General features: G+C 48.2%; 1 protein-coding gene across 2 annotated transcripts in view; it reads right to left on the reverse strand.

The window, feature by feature from the left end:
• The window catches only part of USP31 (ubiquitin specific peptidase 31), a 67853-nt gene extending 55277 nt beyond the window's left edge, over positions 1-12576 (reverse strand). For both annotated transcript variants that reach the window (XM_073361599.2, XM_073361598.2), the window contains exon 1: positions 11876-12576. In XM_073361599.2, the coding sequence (XP_073217700.2) occupies positions 11876-12475 (600 nt within the window). In that variant the 5' untranslated portion in view covers positions 12476-12576. The remainder of the gene's footprint in view (positions 1-11875) is intronic.
• Positions 12577-17175: the final 4599 nt, after the last annotated feature.

Raw genomic sequence — 17175 nt, forward strand, 5'->3', positions numbered from 1 at the left:
CTGCATGTCCCAAATTCCCTCAATCCCTCCTCACCCCACTGCCCCCTCCCACCTACTCCCCAAGGCCACTACCTTATCTTACAAGTGTGTCTTCTCCAGGGTCCAGGCACCTAATTAGTGGAGCCACGCCTGTGTGGCTCCACTAATTAGGTGGGTGGCCCATCACTCTCTCATGTGCGGCCGCTCAGGCACGCACCTTAGAGGGAACTATCCGCAGACCACCTGAATTTAGCTTGTGTGCCATTGGTGGTCCGCGGACCACAGTTTAAGAACCTCTGGTCTATTGCAACAGAGCTAGCTCTTATTTAAGCAGATTGAAACCAGAAATATTTTATTATTTCTACTAGGACTTCACATAGCAAGCTCATACCATAGTGGGAGTTGTCAACAGTCAGCAGTGGAAGGCAATAACCCATTCCTGGAAACATGTCAGTGGTCTTAGGAAAGCACTGCTTCATACCATAGTGATGATATTCAAATACATATATTGGATCAATTTATTCCTTCATCCCTAGATTTGCTCAACATTTCACCATTTGTACAGACTTGACCTAAACTGATACAGAACATAACGAACTTGTACTAACTGGTAAGAAATTTCCCTGTTACACAAGAAGCATTCCTCTCTCAGAGGTTTTATTTATATAAGGATTTCATTGTTCATACCACATGCACTTTGAACACATTTGTCCACAGAACATTTTGCTTTACTACTGTCCCTGGATTGCACACAAATGCTGTTGTGGAGTATGGGCAACTCTTCTAGCAGTAAAATTCCTATGTTTCTACTCCCCCACATACAGGCGCGCATCCCCAGAAGTAAAGCCTTTGAGGATGGATTGCTCTTTCCCCCACATAGATGCTTTAGATTCTCCACCTTTTCAAACATGTGACACTTACAATATCTAAACCAATGATTGTGCGCTAACCCCATCCAGCATGAGATGCTACCTCTGTCCAAGGCGCAGAAGCAGTAACATTCATTAAAGCCAATTAAAGTGCCTGATATTCTAAATATTCAACACTCATCCTGACCTTTAGCTACCACCATCCCTAATTTGTGCAGTCAGTTCCACAGTGATGTCTATGTACGGTATTTCTAATGCACCCAACACTACCCTGCACTTGGTTTTCCCAGGACTGTGGATTGCTAAATTTTGCAGAACAATTAACTACATCCGGTTCTGAGACTTCAGCATCTCCACAATATTTACAAGATTGCTTCTCATGGTACTGGTGCTTACATCAAGAATGTCCCCAAAGCATGTGCATCTTGAAACCCTAGGATTTATTTCTATACAAATACTAAGTATTATAAATTACACGAACAATAGAATGGGTGCAGTTTTGTCAATATAGCATAGTGATCAAATTTATAGCACTCCTGGCAGTTATCCATCAGCTCTGCTAAGAATTCAGCTCAGGATCAAAATGTCAAAATTTACAAAATACAAATGCTCCTTTAAGGCAAAGTTACCAAAAAAAAAAAAAAAAAAAAGCAGTCCTCAACTCGTAGAATGTAAAGCATCACCATCAACATGCTCTAGCCAACTAAGGATGCTTTACAGCCTATGTACTCAGGTCCTGAGTTGACGGGCAGTTAGTATGTAAAGTTCAAAAGAGAATATATAATATTGTTCCCAGGAGAAGCCCCATGAGAAGGAGAACAAGAGCCCAAGGAAGGCCAGTTAGGGGAGTTTGGAGAGTGCTGAAAGTGGGATTTTCAAACCCTAATTCTCACTGCTTTTAATGGAAATTGGACATCGAGATCCTTTAAGCAGCTTTAAAAATCTCTCTGGCACAGATTGTTGTGTGTGTGTTAGAGCCCAAAGCTGTTCAGAGGAAGAAATGGCAAGCTTACCCAGCAATTGCGTGTTGCCAATCCCACAACATTACCAAGAGGAGAAGGAAGCAGAGGCTGCGAAATTGGCACTAGTTAGCAGAGCTGCTGCTCTCATTAGGCAGAAAAAAAGCCGAACAGCCAGGTGGTCGTTGCATTGTGTCAGGGCACAAGAGCCACAGGAAGCAGAGTCCCCCCAAGCAGAGAGCTGGAACACGCGCCACCTCTACATTCAACAGTGCTTCTTCCGCAGAATCTCCCCCTCCAACCCTGCCCAGCTCCATTACATAGTGCTATTCTCCCAAAGCTAGTGCCGAGAAGCTACCATACAAACACACAGATGCAAGTATCAAGACGTCAGAGGAGAGGAAGAGCTGCCATCAAGTCGTTTTTCTAAAAAGCCAGAGACCATGTGAAAACTCGGGAGAAGGGCTAGTGTCTGGCAAAGAGAGATTTAACAGAGTACAATTACAATAAGAACAAGTTAAAGCGATTCTATAGTTCTAAACGCAGACAAAAATGTCGAGTCCCCTGGCAGGCTAGAATCCATCTGCTGGGCAGGAGTTCGCAATCTGGGAGGAGATTATCTCAGCTGCATGCCTCACTGCATCTCTGCCCCCTTTCTGGTCTCCGGGAGAGCCCTCCTCCCCAGTCAGGCCCCATGCCTTTACCTCTCCTGGGACAGAATTCCATAATTCTCCCACTCTTACCCAGCATGCTGTAGCCCAGGACCCACTGCACCAATCACAGTTATCAAGCAGGTCTGACTAGGTTCTTCCCTTGAGGAATTCTGGACCAGTGGTCACTACATATACCAAACAGCTTCCTCAAAACCAAAGCATTGCTATGTTGTTTATTGTTTAGTAGGAACAAAGCACTTAGAGAAAAAGGATTTTAGAACAATATACTTGTATGTCTATCTTATCTAGTGGTTTACCATCCCCAATGGTAACCTAGATAGGCCTACCCTCTTCAGACACCTCCAGCTGGTATCTGTATCTTAATCTAGTTCCCCAAGCAACTCCCCCCTCTCAACAGGCAGAGAGAGTCCCTTTTTACATTGCTACAGTCCTTTTGAGCTTCTGGCTCCCTCCGGTCGGAGCACTGTCTCTCAACAAATCAGCTGTTCGCTGAGAAGTGGCTTATCTTGAGCTAGGCTTATTAAAATTTAGGACTGGAAAGTACCTTCTCTTCAAGATAATTTGCTGCTTTTTCTCTTCCAGCTTATTTTTTCATACAGCCCCCTGTGATGCTATCTAATTAAAATATGACCATGCAAATCATTGCTGCTACCACTGTTAGATAATTGCAACGAATCTTATACAAAATGTGACACGTGGCCAGAAAGGGTTAAGCAGCTTGCAGGATAATTGACCCAGAATCAACCATTAGGGAGATGGTAGAACAGTATGTAAATGGTCATTAGGGCCATTCCATGGTAGATGGTCTAGAACTTTGAAATGCAAACATGTATTGTTAGAAATTAGAGGTGATATTAATTGTATGTATGTACTCATATCTTGTTAAATGCAAGCCATGTAAACACACAGTTTCTGTCACTATAGCTATTGATTCAGAGATCAAAAGGGAATATTAACATTTAGATTAATCTTGGGTGCAATAATGTCATTGTGTATGTGTCTCTTTAAAGTTTGTGATAGACTGCCTAATGGATAAATTGCCTTGTGTTAAATTGGGTAGCTAATCACCGGTGATTCTTAGGAAATCAAAGTATCCGTGACTGCCTATTGTTCGCCAAAGGACTCCGAACTGTATAAAGATGCCTTGGGTCTCAATCCATTTTATCTCAGATCTGCTTGATGCTTCATGCAGGGGAAGCTTAAGCCCAAGATTGAGATCTCCAGCCCTAACCTGGAATTACCCCGAATATAATTATTGGACTATAACCCATGACTAATTCTGAAAGAACTCTTTGCAACTACAAAGCTCACCATCTCTGCTATGAATCAGTCTCAAGAATTGTACTCATGTCTGTATGTATACTGATCTTTTAACCAATACTCCCTCTTTTTTTAAATAAATATTAGTTTAGTTAATAAGAATTGGCTGTAAGCATGTATTTGGGTAAGATCTAGAATATTCATTAACCTGGGAGGTAATGTGTCTGAGCCTTTGGGATTGGTAGAACTTTATGTGATGAAGAAGATTTCCAGTAATCCTCCTCATATTTGACTTGGGTGTCTGGGTGGAGGCCTGAGGCCGGGTGGCTTTAAGGAAACTGTGTTGCTGGCTTCTGAGGAACCAGTGAGGTATTAGAGAAGTCTGTTTTGTGCTGGAGGTAAATTTAAGTATTGGAATATCCACCAGCTTTGGGGATTGTCTGCCCCATTCTTTGGAGTTCACCCTTATTGAGTGACCTCAGTTGGCTCCCCTGGGACCCTGGTCACACACCCTAACTAAACCAAACCAATATATTTATGCAATAAACATCTCATCAATCAGATCAACACACAGCATTCATCAGTTACAGGACAGTTCCACTTCTATCAGAGAGCTTAATGAGTAACTCCAAACATCATCTTCCCACAATGGAGCCTTACCTTAAAAGTTGGAATTGGTTGCAGACACCATCAGTGGATCTACCCGCAATGGATTACACACAAAGCATCGGTCTGGAACAACGATAATCCAGTGGAACTGGGTAAGCAGTTTTATTAGTGTATAATGAGCTTTGGACACCCCCTTTATCAAAGGCCAGGACATAAATCCAGGGCTTTATTTAAAAATAAAACAGGTCCTAGGAGACTGGAGAGATCCTGGGACACTCACAAAACATGGCACATCTGACCAAAGAGTGGATAGTGATTCTAGCTCTATAAACATTATCTTTTCACTACAGAACTAGCTACAGCAAGCTCCACAGAGTTACCACGAGAGGTATGTTCTACAAACTCTCTGTCTTAACCGGATTTTCTGGATTTTTAAAAAAAATACGATTATGTGATTCATGGACCATGGGTTAGGCAATTTCTCACAGGCAAACTGAACGGGAAGAACACACCTTAACCGCTACAGAAACATAGTGAAGGATAAAGGGTGTTTGGAGCCTTCATCCACTCTGAGGTGCCTGTCAATAAGGGTTCAGAGGGAGTGCCCTCTCTCAGAGGACAAGTCGTAAGGGCAAGCAGATAGAAGAGACACTCAAGGACCAAGGAGGAGACAAGAGTCAGCAGGGGTGCAAGTGACAGTAGGAGTCAACAACCCAGGCAGATCAGCATTTTCTCCCCATCCCAACTTACTCCACAGAGAGAAGGGAAAATTGTGTTTGTCCAGCAACTGTCCAGCTCCATCCCAAGTCACAGAGCAGAGGGGACTGGAATTTCCACAGCATGCTGGCTGCTACACTAACAGTTATAGGAACTTTACCTTTGGGTAATTATTTTCTGGTAACAAGCTTTTAGGGCTTCCAAAAAGTCTGCACACGAAGTTATTAGGATGGGGTGCAATATTGCTCTCCTCTAGATACCTTCAAACTTCAACAAACATATTAAAGACTGACTAAGGAAAGGATAAAAAGAAAAGGAGTACTTGTGGCACCTTAGAGACTAACCAATTTATTAGAGCATAAGCTTTCGTGAGCTACAGCTCACTTCCTCAGATGCATATCGCAGTTTCCACGATATGCATCTGAGGAAGTGAGCTGTAGCTCACAAAAGCTTATGCTCTAATAAATTGGTTAGTCTCTAAGGTGCCACAAGTACTCCTTTTCTTTTTGCGAATACAGACTAACACGGCTGTTACTCTGAAACCTGTCATAAGGAAAGGATAGAATTAGGAAACAGTGTGTTGCTTCTGATAACAGGATAACATTCGTTTAGCTAAAAGAAAAGGAGTACTTGTGGCACCTTAGAGACTAACAAATTTATCTGAGCATAAGCTTTCGTGAGCTATGGTCCATCTTCACATCTGCAAGGAGTGAGCAAGCAGGTTTATACCAGATACAAAGTGATTTGATGATTACACTCTGTCACGTGCTAGCTAGGCTGCCTCTTTACAAGGGGCAAGCTGTTTCTAGTGAATTTACTTTTTGCATTCTCTGTCCTGAAGTGTAACCATCCTGAGCCTGCCGTTAAATCCTGTGTTTAATGGGATTATTTGCTAACTGACAGATTTGCACAATGCCTCTTTAAAGGTATAAGTAAATACTCTTGTGTGGCTAAGGCGGGGACTGTAAAGTATGGGAAAAAGTAGAACTTGAATTTTTCCATTTAAAAGCGAGAGCTAAATGAATGGTTTCAGAGTAGCAGCCATGTTAGTCTGTATCTGCAAAAAGAAAAGGAGGACTTGTGGCACCTTAGAGACTAACCCATTTATTTGAGCATAAGCTTTCGTGAGCTTTTCTTTTTGCGGATACGGACTAACACGGCTGCTACTGTGAAACCAGTAAGTTAGGGTGTGAATCTATTGTCCGTGTGGCCCCTCTGAATAGGATAAACAGGAGTATATCAAAGCATGCTAGGGACCTTTTAGTGCATTGCAGCAGGGTTCACACGGACAGCTAGTGAGCTTAGATTTACACTCCATTTTACTGACTTCATTCAGACAATCCCTCAACAGCATTCCCCATGATATGTTGCTTGACAGATCATCCAGAAGGCTCCTCAGGTGACTCAAAAGATGGTATGCGAGAGAGGCATATAACGAATGCCTAGAAAGAGGTGTTCACCTAGCAGTTGTGGGGTTTTTGAGAGGAATGGGAATGCAGAAGAAAAGAGTTCTACTAAAACCTTTTGAAGGCAGGAGTTATTTCTATCTAGGTATCATTGTTATTAATCATGAACATGATGGTAGTGCTTAAAGACTAAACAAGTGAGACCTCATGGATGCATTGTACAAGCACAAGAGTAGTAGATGTTCCCTTCCCACACTTCCATCGCCATTTTGTCACTGCAATGTAAACTCCTCTGCAATCTGAAGTCATTTATAAATTTCCAAATGCAAGTTCAACTGATTATTTGATCATGGCAGTCGAAGGAGTAATTGGTAACAGTTTATATGATCCATTCAAAGACTAGTTTTTAGACTGTGGACTCCTTGGGACAAGACTGTCCTTTCTCTATTCAGGAAGCACTTTGCACACTCCAGACACTATCAGAAAAAAAATGATTTGAAGTATCTGTGTCCCCAAGCATGTCTAGAAATGGTTTCATTATTCCTGCAGTTCAAGGGCTCTGTTCTTCAAGTGCTTATACAGCCCAGCACGATACTCAGTATTGAAAACTCAAGTGTTCACTCACATGAGGACCCCACACAGCAACTATGCACAATGTAATCGCTGAATATGCAGTTCGTGGGGTGGGAGGAGGTATTGTTTCATATTCTCTGTGTGTATATAAAGTCTGCTGCAGTTTCCACGGTATGCATCCGATGAAGTGAGCTGTAGCTCACGAAAGCTCATGCTCAAATAAATTGGTTAGTCTCTAAGGTGCCACAAGTCCTCCTTTTCTTTTTGCGAATACAGACTAACACGGCTGTTACTCTGAAACATGACAGGGACAGCAGCTAGTGGGGCCCAGCTCACAAATGAATTAACAGACCTCCACAACAAAAAACATGGAAATAGCAGGACTGCAATGGAAAGACATCAGTGGATTTCCTGTGTGGAAACAGACAAGATTGCTGGCCATTGTCCCAAATTCAGAAGATCAGGGAGCCTAAATTGTGTCCGTGCAACCCCCAAATGGGCAATTTAACAGGAATCAAGAGGGCACACCTAGTAGATACATCGGGTGGGTCAGGATATTACTGTCTTCATCTTCAGTAAGAAAGTGCAGCATGTGAAGATTACATATTCTGGAACTTGATGGGACCTAGTTGCTCAGATCAAGGTACAGCACTGCATGCTGGGACCTGCAATCTCCACTGGTCACACCATCATTTGGATAACGGAGCCCTATGGTGCCTTCAAGAGCCACATCAGACGCACAAACCATACTTCCAGCTGCTCTTGCTATAATCCAGTACATCCTCTCTTCATCCTGCCATGCAGGAAAAGAATTCACCATTTAGATGAACAAAATGAAGTCTCCACTGTCTCTTAATCCTGCAAGGGAACGCTGAATTTTGATGCTCCAAAGAGTCATTGTTTCAAAGAAGGTAATTTAGTAGTACTGTACTCTCACTATGCTAGGAGTAAAGTTAGCCCAGGAATAACCTCTTACTGTAGCTTTGTCAGGTGCCTTTCATCCCAAAGGACCGACAGTGCTTTAAAGACTACAGACACAAGATCACTTCCCCCACCACCACAGAAGTGACCTGACTTCTGGGGCAAACATGACAGCTATTTAACAGCACAATACTTTACAGTAGCTTTGGGCAGAAACTAAAACTGCAGAAGAAATGTTTAAGTAGGCAGAATGCACCCAAGTAAAACAGGAGTTGGCACAGATGTGGAGATTAAAATCCTCCACTCTTGCAAAAAGTGAAATTGGATATTTTCACGTGGTCAGAAACTTGGTTTGAGTGTAAGAATCTACCCTTTAAAATGAGTGACTCTGTAAGAATGGCATCTTACTATTCAACAGATCTACTTTCTGCTCAAATAAATTGGTTAGTCTCTAAGGTGCCACAAGTACTCCTTTTCTTTCTGCATGTAATCAGTCAGACTTGCTCACCTGAGCGACAAAAACAAGTTTTAATTTTAACACATTAACACTGCAGAATCCACACAGCAATGGAACAGCAAGGTGGATGCTTTCTGGGCTCTCACAAAACCAAGAGAATTGTTTATCAAGTTTCAATAGAACACTAAAAATAAAAATACTGGAGTTACTAAGGATAGAATCTGATCTGCAGAATATTTATTACTGGTGACGATACATGAGCCAGAAAGCACCTCATTTGATTTATAGCTTGAGTCTGTGGCACTATCATGTAAAATGCAAGTCTGCTTTTTTGAAGACACTTAGAAGCTAAGTTAGGTCTCTGGAGCTGCTGAAATACAAATGTTGAATCCCACAAGGCCCCTTACGGAGAAGCTTGTTTCAAATTAGAACCATGCTTTGCATTCCTTCTGAAAGACAGCATCAATACAGTACTCTCCTGCACCGTGCTGGGAAGTCGTGCCCACTGAATCATGAACACCAGGTCCTACAGCACCTGCAGCTAGACTACAAAAATTGGAAGTCATGTGACAGCAACAATGCAGTGGTTCTCAACCTGTGGCCCTATCAGCACACAGCTGCAGCCCATGTGACATCCTCAGGGCCACACAAATACTATATATATTGTGTGGATGTCGTCCACATAACAGAGAGAGCGCTTCATGTGCGGCCCACAGTAGTAAATAGGTTGAGAACCACTGCATTAGTGGTAAGCTACTAGGGCAGCCATGCAAACCTGCTCTGTCCTGTCATGGTGCCATGACTACACCAGTGCTTGCAATATTCATGGCAGCAGTTGTAATACAGGTAATAATTTTTCTTGTGTAGACCAAATCTAGGGTGAGAGTTCTCCGAGGAACACCAAGAAGTAACCTAACCCAATAATGCTTCTGACTAGACCACAAGTTAAAACTATCCCAGTTTTCACATCCGGAAATAGAAATGGCAAAGAAAAAGTGTGGCCTGAGGCAAAAGCAAGCAGTTGTTACAGGAGACTACTTGAGAAAGTACTATTTACACAAAACAAACTGTTCATTGCTCAGCTTTGCGAACCAGACGACTGAAGTATACCTTCTGCTCACAGCCACAAGTTGGTTCCACCAGGCAGCTTTCAATTAGCAACATATGGGCCACATATCTAGAAATAAGAAAAGGAGGACTTGTGGCACCTTAGAGATGAACCAATTTATTTGAGCATAAGCTTTTGTGAGCTACTTCATTGGATACATGTTTTTATACACACAGACCATGAAAAAATGGGTGTTTATTACTACAAACACCCATTTTTTCATAGTCTGTGTGTATAAAAACATCCTCACTTTTTTTCATGGTCTGTGTGTATAAAAACAAACATCTTCTGTATTTTCCACAGTATGCATCTGATGAAGCGAGCTGTAGCTCACGAAAGCTCATGCTCAAATAAATTGGTTAGTCTCTAAGGTGCCAAGTCCTCCTTTTCTTTTTGCAAATACAGACTAACACGGCTGTTACTCTGAAACATATCTTAGAAATAGTATTTCAGACATGTCAAGAACCCCAAAATTCTGTTCCACGGGACTTTGGAATAAGCTTTAAGACAGGAAAAGACCACCAAAACAAAGTCTGGTACACACTTAACTTGCTATGTGCCTGGTTTGGTATTGATGTTAATAAGTTAAAAACTTATTCAGAGAAGGGTTCTCAGGCAAACTAGTCCCAAGGGCAAGGTTAGCCACTGGCACATGAGACTGGATCTGAGTAAAGAGAGAGGAGGGCTAACTCAAAAGTAAACTAGTTTAAGAAGGTAAGTAGTGTATTGCTAGCATAGCCAGGTTAACAAGCAACTGCTGCTCTACAGACAAGAAACAAGCTGTTTGCAAACACTGCCAAGTTAACCTTCACGCTCGATTTCAATATTTCGTTTTTTGCTTTGCATGACAGAAGTTTCAAACTTTGAAAACTCCAATCTGCTGTTTGTCTGTTTACAGACAGCTAGCATTTTTGCTTACTCAGAACTGTGAGAAACAACATTCTCCATAGGCATTGGTTATCCCAGAGAGTCACTAGTGACTGCCAATGTACAATATGCCTTATGAATCTGCTTAAACTTCAGCTAGTGGTACGCATCTGGTCCCAGCTTCTTAACAGAACCAAAATTAACATTTCTGGCCAAGAACAAAAAGATAAATATCCACTAAAAAGAGTTCCTTTCTCCTGAAAACACTTAATTGAAACAATAAAGGAATCTCCCTAGTGCACTGGTATTCAAACTTGTTTTCTGGTGACCCAATTGAAGAAAATTGTTGATGCCCGCAACTCAGGGCTGGGGCAGAGGGTTGGGGTGCAGGGGATGGAATGCTTGGGGACATGAAGGGATGCAGGAGTGGGGACAGGGATGAGGGGTTTGGGGTGCAGAAAGCAGCTCCAGGTTTGGAGGGAGGGCTCAGGGCTGGGGATTGGCAGGCAGGGTTGGTCCCAGGCAGCAGCACAGCAGAGATGCTAAGGCAGGCTTCCTGCCTGTCCTGGCATTACAGACTGCACCGTACCCCAGAGGAGGCCAGCAGCAGGTCCGGCTCCTAAGCAGAGACCCACAAGCGGCTCCACATGGTTCTTGCCTGCAGAGACCACACACCCCAGCTCCCACTGGCTGGTTCACGGCCAATGGGAGTGCAGCGCCAGTGCTCAGGGCGGGGCAGTGCCTGGAACCCCATGGCCTGCCCCGCCTAGGGGGCAGATCTGCTGTTGGCTGCTTCCAGGGCACAGGGCAGTGCGAGAACAAGTAGGAACTAGCCTGCCTTAGCCAGGCAGCACCGCTGATGCCCCTTTTAACTGCCCAGTCAGCAGTGCTGAGGAGAGCCGCGGGGACCCAGTGCTTGATGTTCCTTGACCCAGTACTGGGTTGCGACCCACAGTTCGAAAACCACTGCCCTAGTGTATACCAAAGCCCTCACGCCTGTAAATAAGATAGCTAAACATTAGGTCAGCCTATGTCCTACTAAAGTATGACCTTGTATAACCTGCCTTTCCTCTTGCTTTTTCAGTTACAAGTTCTCCTCTTAGTCATTATAAACGGTGAAAGATTTCCACATAGCCCGGGGCCAGCTAATGGGCGTGAACAAGGAATGGCAGGTGCCCGTGTCGGGGACCATAGCACAGCTGTTCAATAAAAATCAGACCCAATTCAAAGAAAGCGCTGCTGAAGGCAAAACGCAGCGCCGGCAGGCGAGCCAGAGCGGTGACCCAGGGCGGAGCAGAGGCACATGCCCGACCGGTTCGCACCCCAGCCCCTCACCTGCGCGGCTCAGTGGCGGGCGTGGCGCGGAGCACGTGTTCCACAGGTTACACCCCTGGGCCAGAGGCAGGCGCCGGGGAAAGGGCCAGCAGCGGCCCCCGGCCCAAAGGCAGCCGCGCCCCCAGGGCTGCCCCGCCTCACCTTGAACTCGCGGCTGTGCTGCGGGGTGTACTCCAGCGTCCAGAGCGCCCGCACCAGCTGCGCCAGCTGCTCGGTGACCTCGCCCTTGGGCGGCGGCGGGGCGGTGTCGCCGGGCGGCGAGGCGGCGTCCGCGGCGCGGGGCGGCTCGCCGCCCGCCTGGCCCCGGTAGTGCTCCAGCGCCAGGTACTCGGCGAAGAGCTCGGTGTTGCTGAGGCACTGCAGGACGGCGTTCATGAAGCACGTGTTCCCGTGGTTCTTCAGCCCGGCCACCCCGGGCACCGGCTCCAGCGCCTCGGGGGGCGGCGGCGGCGGCGGCGGCTCGGGGCTGGGCGGCGGCGGCGGCGGCCGGGCCGGGTGGAAGCAGCTGCCCAGGCCGCGGGCCGCCGCCGGCGGGGGCAGGCGCGGGGGCTGCGGGCCGCGGGCCGCCTCGGGCTCGCTGCTGTAGTGCGACAGGGTGGAGAGGGTCTTGAGCACCCGGCTCATGAAGCCGCTGAGCGAGCGGGCCGAGCCCGCGCCGGCCCGGCCCCGGAACAGCCGCTTGCTGAAGGAGCGTTTCTCTGGGGGGCCGCCGGCCGGCCCGGGGCCGCCCACCCTGGACATGGCTCCCGAGCCCACGGCACATCCCCGGCGGGCGCTGCGATGGGCCGCGGCCTCCCGTAGCCTCTGCAGCCCGGCTCCCGTCCCCGCTGGGCGGCGAGCAGAGCGGCGGGGGGGGGGGGCTCACCGGGACTCCACGGAGCGGCGGGGGGCGGGGCCACCGCGGGTCACGTGCCCGCCGTGAGGCCGCCGGCGCCATGTTGGGCGCGGGCCGGCCCGGCGCCATCTTTACTGGGGCGGCACGTTCGGAGCCCGCTACGGGGGCCAGAGCTGGCGGCCAGGGTCCCCTTCCACTTCGCTGCGCAGCCCCAGCCCCGAGTACAGCAGCGGCCCTGGCGGGAAACCCCTCCGGGGCCCGCAACGGGCGCCGTCCGCAGGATCCTGCCTAGCGCCCCCTCAGCGCCTGCCCGCCCGGCAACCCCGCCCCAGGGCCCGGGAGACCCTAGGCCGGGCAGGGGGCGGAGGGTGGCACCAGAGGCCATCTTCTGCCACCAACTGCCCCGCCTGTCCCTGGTCTGTCACCAACTGCCACCTTCTGTCACCAGCTGCCACCAACTGCCCCGCCTGTCCCTGGTCTGTCACCAACTCCATCTTCTGCCACCAACTGCCCCGCCTGTCCCTGGTCTGTCACCAACTGCCACCTTCTGTCACCAGCTGCCACCAACTGCCCCGCCTGTCCCTGGTCTGTCACCAACTCCATCTTCTGTCACCAACTGCCCCGCCTGTCCCTGGTCTGTCACCAACTGCCACCAGCTGCCCTGCCTGTCCCTCTTCTGCCACCAACTGCCACCTTCTGCCACCAACTGCCCTGCCTGTCCCTCTTCTGTCACCAACTGCCACCAGCTGCCCCCGCCTGTCCCTGGTCTGTCACCAACTGCCATCTTCTGTCACCAGCTGCCACCAACTGCCCCGCCTGTCCCTGGTCTGTCACCAACTGCCACCTTCTGCCACCAACTGCCCCGCCTGTCCCTGGTCTGTCACCAACTGCCACCAACTGCCACCAACTGCCCCGCCTGTCCCTGGTCTGTCACCAACTGCCACCTTCTGTCACCAACTGCCACCAGCTGCCCTGCCTGTCCCTCTTCTGCCACCAACTGCCACCTTCTGTCACCAGCTGCCCCGCCTATCCCTCTTCTGCCACCAACTGCCCCGCCTGTCCCTGGTCTGTCACCAACTGCCATCTTCTGTCACCAGCTGCCACCAACTGCCCCGCCTGTCCCTGGTCTGTCACCAACTGCCACCTTCTGCCACCAACTGCCCCGCCTGTCCCTCTTCTGCCACCAACTGCCCCGCCTGTCCCTGGTCTGTCACCAACTGCCACCTTCTGTCACCAGCTGCCACCAACTGCCCTGCCTGTCCCTCTTCTGCCACCAACTGCCACCTTCTGTCACCAACTGCCACCAGCTGCCCTGCCTGTCCCTCTTCTGCCACCAACTGCCACCTTCTGCCACCAACTGCCACCAGCTGCCCCGCCTGTCCCTCTTCTGCCACCAACTGCCACCAGCTGCCCCGCCTGTCCCTCTTCTGCCACCAACTGCCACCAGCTGCCCTGCCTGTCCCTCTTCTGCCACCAGCTGCCACCAGCTGCCCTGCCTGTCCCTCTTCTGCCACCAACTGCCACCTTCTGTCACCAGCTGCCCCGCCTATCCCTCTTCTGCTACTAACTGCCCTGCCTGTCCCTGGTTTGTCACCAACTGACATCTTCTGTCACCAGCTGCCACCAACTGCCCCGCCTGTCCCTGGTTTGCCACCAGCTGCCCTGCCTGTCACCAACTGCCACCGTCTGCCACCAGCTGCCCTGCCTGTCCCTGGTCTGTCACCAACTGCCATCTTCTGTCACCAGCTGCCACCAACTGCCCCGCCTGTCCCTGGTCTGTCACCAGCTGCCATCTTCTGCCACCAGCTGCCCTGCCTGTCCCTCTTCTGCCACCAGCTGCCCTGCCTGTCACCAACTGCCATTTTCTGTCACCAACTGCCACCAGCTGCCCTGCCTGTCCCTGTTCTGCCACCTTCTGTGACCAACTGCCACCAACAGCCCTGCCTGCCCCACTTCTTCCATCAACTGCCCCGCCTGTCCCTATTCTCTCACCAACTGCCACGTTCTGTCACCAACTGCCCCGCCTGTCCCTCTTCTGCCACCTTCTGCCATCAACTGCCCCGCCTGTTCCTCTTCTGCCATCAACTGCCCTGCCTGTCCCTGTTCTGCCACCTTCTGTCACCAACTGCCCTGCCTGCCCCACTTCTTCCATCAACTGCCCCGCCTGTCCCTGTTCTCTCACCAACTGCCACCTTCTGCCATCAACTGCCCCGCCTGTCCCTCTTCTGCCATCAACTGCCCTGCCTGTCCCTGGTCTGTCACCAACTACCATCTTCTGTCACCAACTGTCACCAACTGCCTCGCCTGTCACCAGCAGCCATCTTCTGTCACCAACTGCCCCGCTTGTCCCTCTTCTGTCCCCAACTGCCCCACCTGTCACCAACTGCCTTGCCTATCCCTGTTCTGTCACCAACTGCCATCTTCTGTCACCAACTGCCCTGCCTGTCCCTGTTCTGCCACCAACTACCTCGCCTGCCACCAACTGCCCCGCCTGTCCCTCTTCTGTCACCAACTGCCTTGCTGGTCACCAGCAGCCATATTCTTCCACCAACTGCCCTGCCTGTCCCTCTTCTGTCACCAGTGGCCATGTTCTGTCACCAGCTGCCTTGCCTGTCACCAGCAGCTGTGTTCTGCCACAGCCTGTCACCAACTGTCCCACCTGTCACCAGTGGCCATATTCTACCACCAATGGCCACATTCTGTCACAGCCTGTCCTCAAGTGCCCTGCTTGTCACTAGTAAGGTTACCACCCAGCCAGTATTTGACTGGCCTGGCTGTTTTGGGGGGGGGGCGGGGGTTAATGGATTTGCCAGTTGCCAGAAAAATAATTTAATCTGCCGGGTTTGGTTTGTTTTTTTTGGCTGGGTCTAAAGATTTGCATTATCACAATATACTGGGATATCTAATGTTAAAAGTTTCTTTTTAGTGTATGCACAACGTGTCTCAAGTGGCATGTGACCAGGATTCATCACCAAATTTAGTCCACTGGTTGGATCACTGGCAGGGAGTGTGACGTGAACCATGTTTCATGCCCCCCCAAAAGTTTCTGTGTCTAGATAAAGATGCTGCAGTGTTCACACTTCCATAGTTAAGCAATAACAGATCAAAACTGTTGAAAATGTAGCAGCTGTCTGCCCACCAACACGCAAGTGCACTGTGCTTGTGTGTGAGAGAGGATTTGAGTCGCGAGGGAGGAGATGTGAGGCATATTAAATAATGGAAGATGAGGGCAATGGTGCAAGTGATCCTACTACACCCCCGAAAAAAAATCTCGCACATTCAGTGACAAGAAACAAACTACAAAGACCGGCTGGCAAAATGTGCTGATAAACAAATGTCCATTTATTATCAATGATGTTATCAATCTTATCTATATGTGTTATCTCTCTAGATACTATAAGTGGCTGTTGAAGGGGGGGAGTTGTGGAGTTACCTTGTCGTTTGGGTTATGGCAAGCGTGCCTTGTTGGGGGAAGGGGTTGCTGGGTTTTTTGCATTTCAAGGATGGTAACCCCAGTCACCGAGGGCCGTGTTCTGCCGCTAACTGCCCCACCTGTCACTAGTGGCCATGTTCTGCCATCAGCTGCCCTGCCTGTCACCAATGGCCATGTTTTGTCACAGCCTGTTACAACTTCCCCATCTCTCACCAGTGGCCATGTTCTCATGGAGGACAGGAGAGATACTCAAGGACTGGAAAAGGGCAAATACAGTACCTATTTGTATAAAGGGGAATAAGGAAACCCAGGGAGTTATAGACCGGTTAGCTTCACGTCAGTACCTGGCAAGATAATGGAACAAATAATCAATTTGTAAGCACCCAGAACAAAATAAGATGATGAGTAACAGTCAACATTGATTTGTCAAGAACAAATCGTGTCTAACCAACCTGATATCCCCCTTTGACTGGGTAACAAGCCTTGTGGGTAGAGGGGAGCAGTATATACGATATACCTCGACTTTAATAAGGCTTTTGACACTGTCTCACACGGTCTCATAAACAAACTAGAGAAATACAGCCTAGACAAACCTACCATAAGGTGGGAGCAAAACTGCTTGGGAAACTGTACTCAGAAGCCAATGCTCAAACCACTGAGCTATCTCTCCTCCTCAGAGAGTAATTATCAATGGTTCACAATCAAGCTGGAAGGGCATATCGAGTGCGGTCCTGCATGAATCTGTCCTGGGTCTGGTTCTATTCAATATCTTCATAAATGATTTGGATAATGGTATATAGAGAGTACACTTATAAAGTCTGTGGATAATACCAAAATAGGAAGGGTTGCAAGCACTTTGGAGGACAGGATTAGAATTCAAAATGATCTTGATAAACTGGAGAAATTGTCTGAAAATTCATAGGATGAAATTCAATAAGGATAAATGCAAAGTATTACACTTAGGAAGAAATAATCAACTGCACAAATACAAAATGGGAAATGAGTGCCTAGGAAGGAGTACTGCCAAGAAAAGAATCTGGGGGTTATAGTGGATCACAAATTAAATGTGAGTTAACAGTATAATACCATTGCAAAAAAAGCAAAATCATTCTGGGATGTATTAGCAGGAGTGTCATAGGAAAAACATGAGAAGTAATTCTTTTACTCTACTCA

Source organism: Lepidochelys kempii, chromosome 10 (genome assembly GCF_965140285.1).
Source record: "Lepidochelys kempii isolate rLepKem1 chromosome 10, rLepKem1.hap1, whole genome shotgun sequence".
Taxonomy (NCBI): Eukaryota; Metazoa; Chordata; order Testudines; family Cheloniidae; genus Lepidochelys; species Lepidochelys kempii.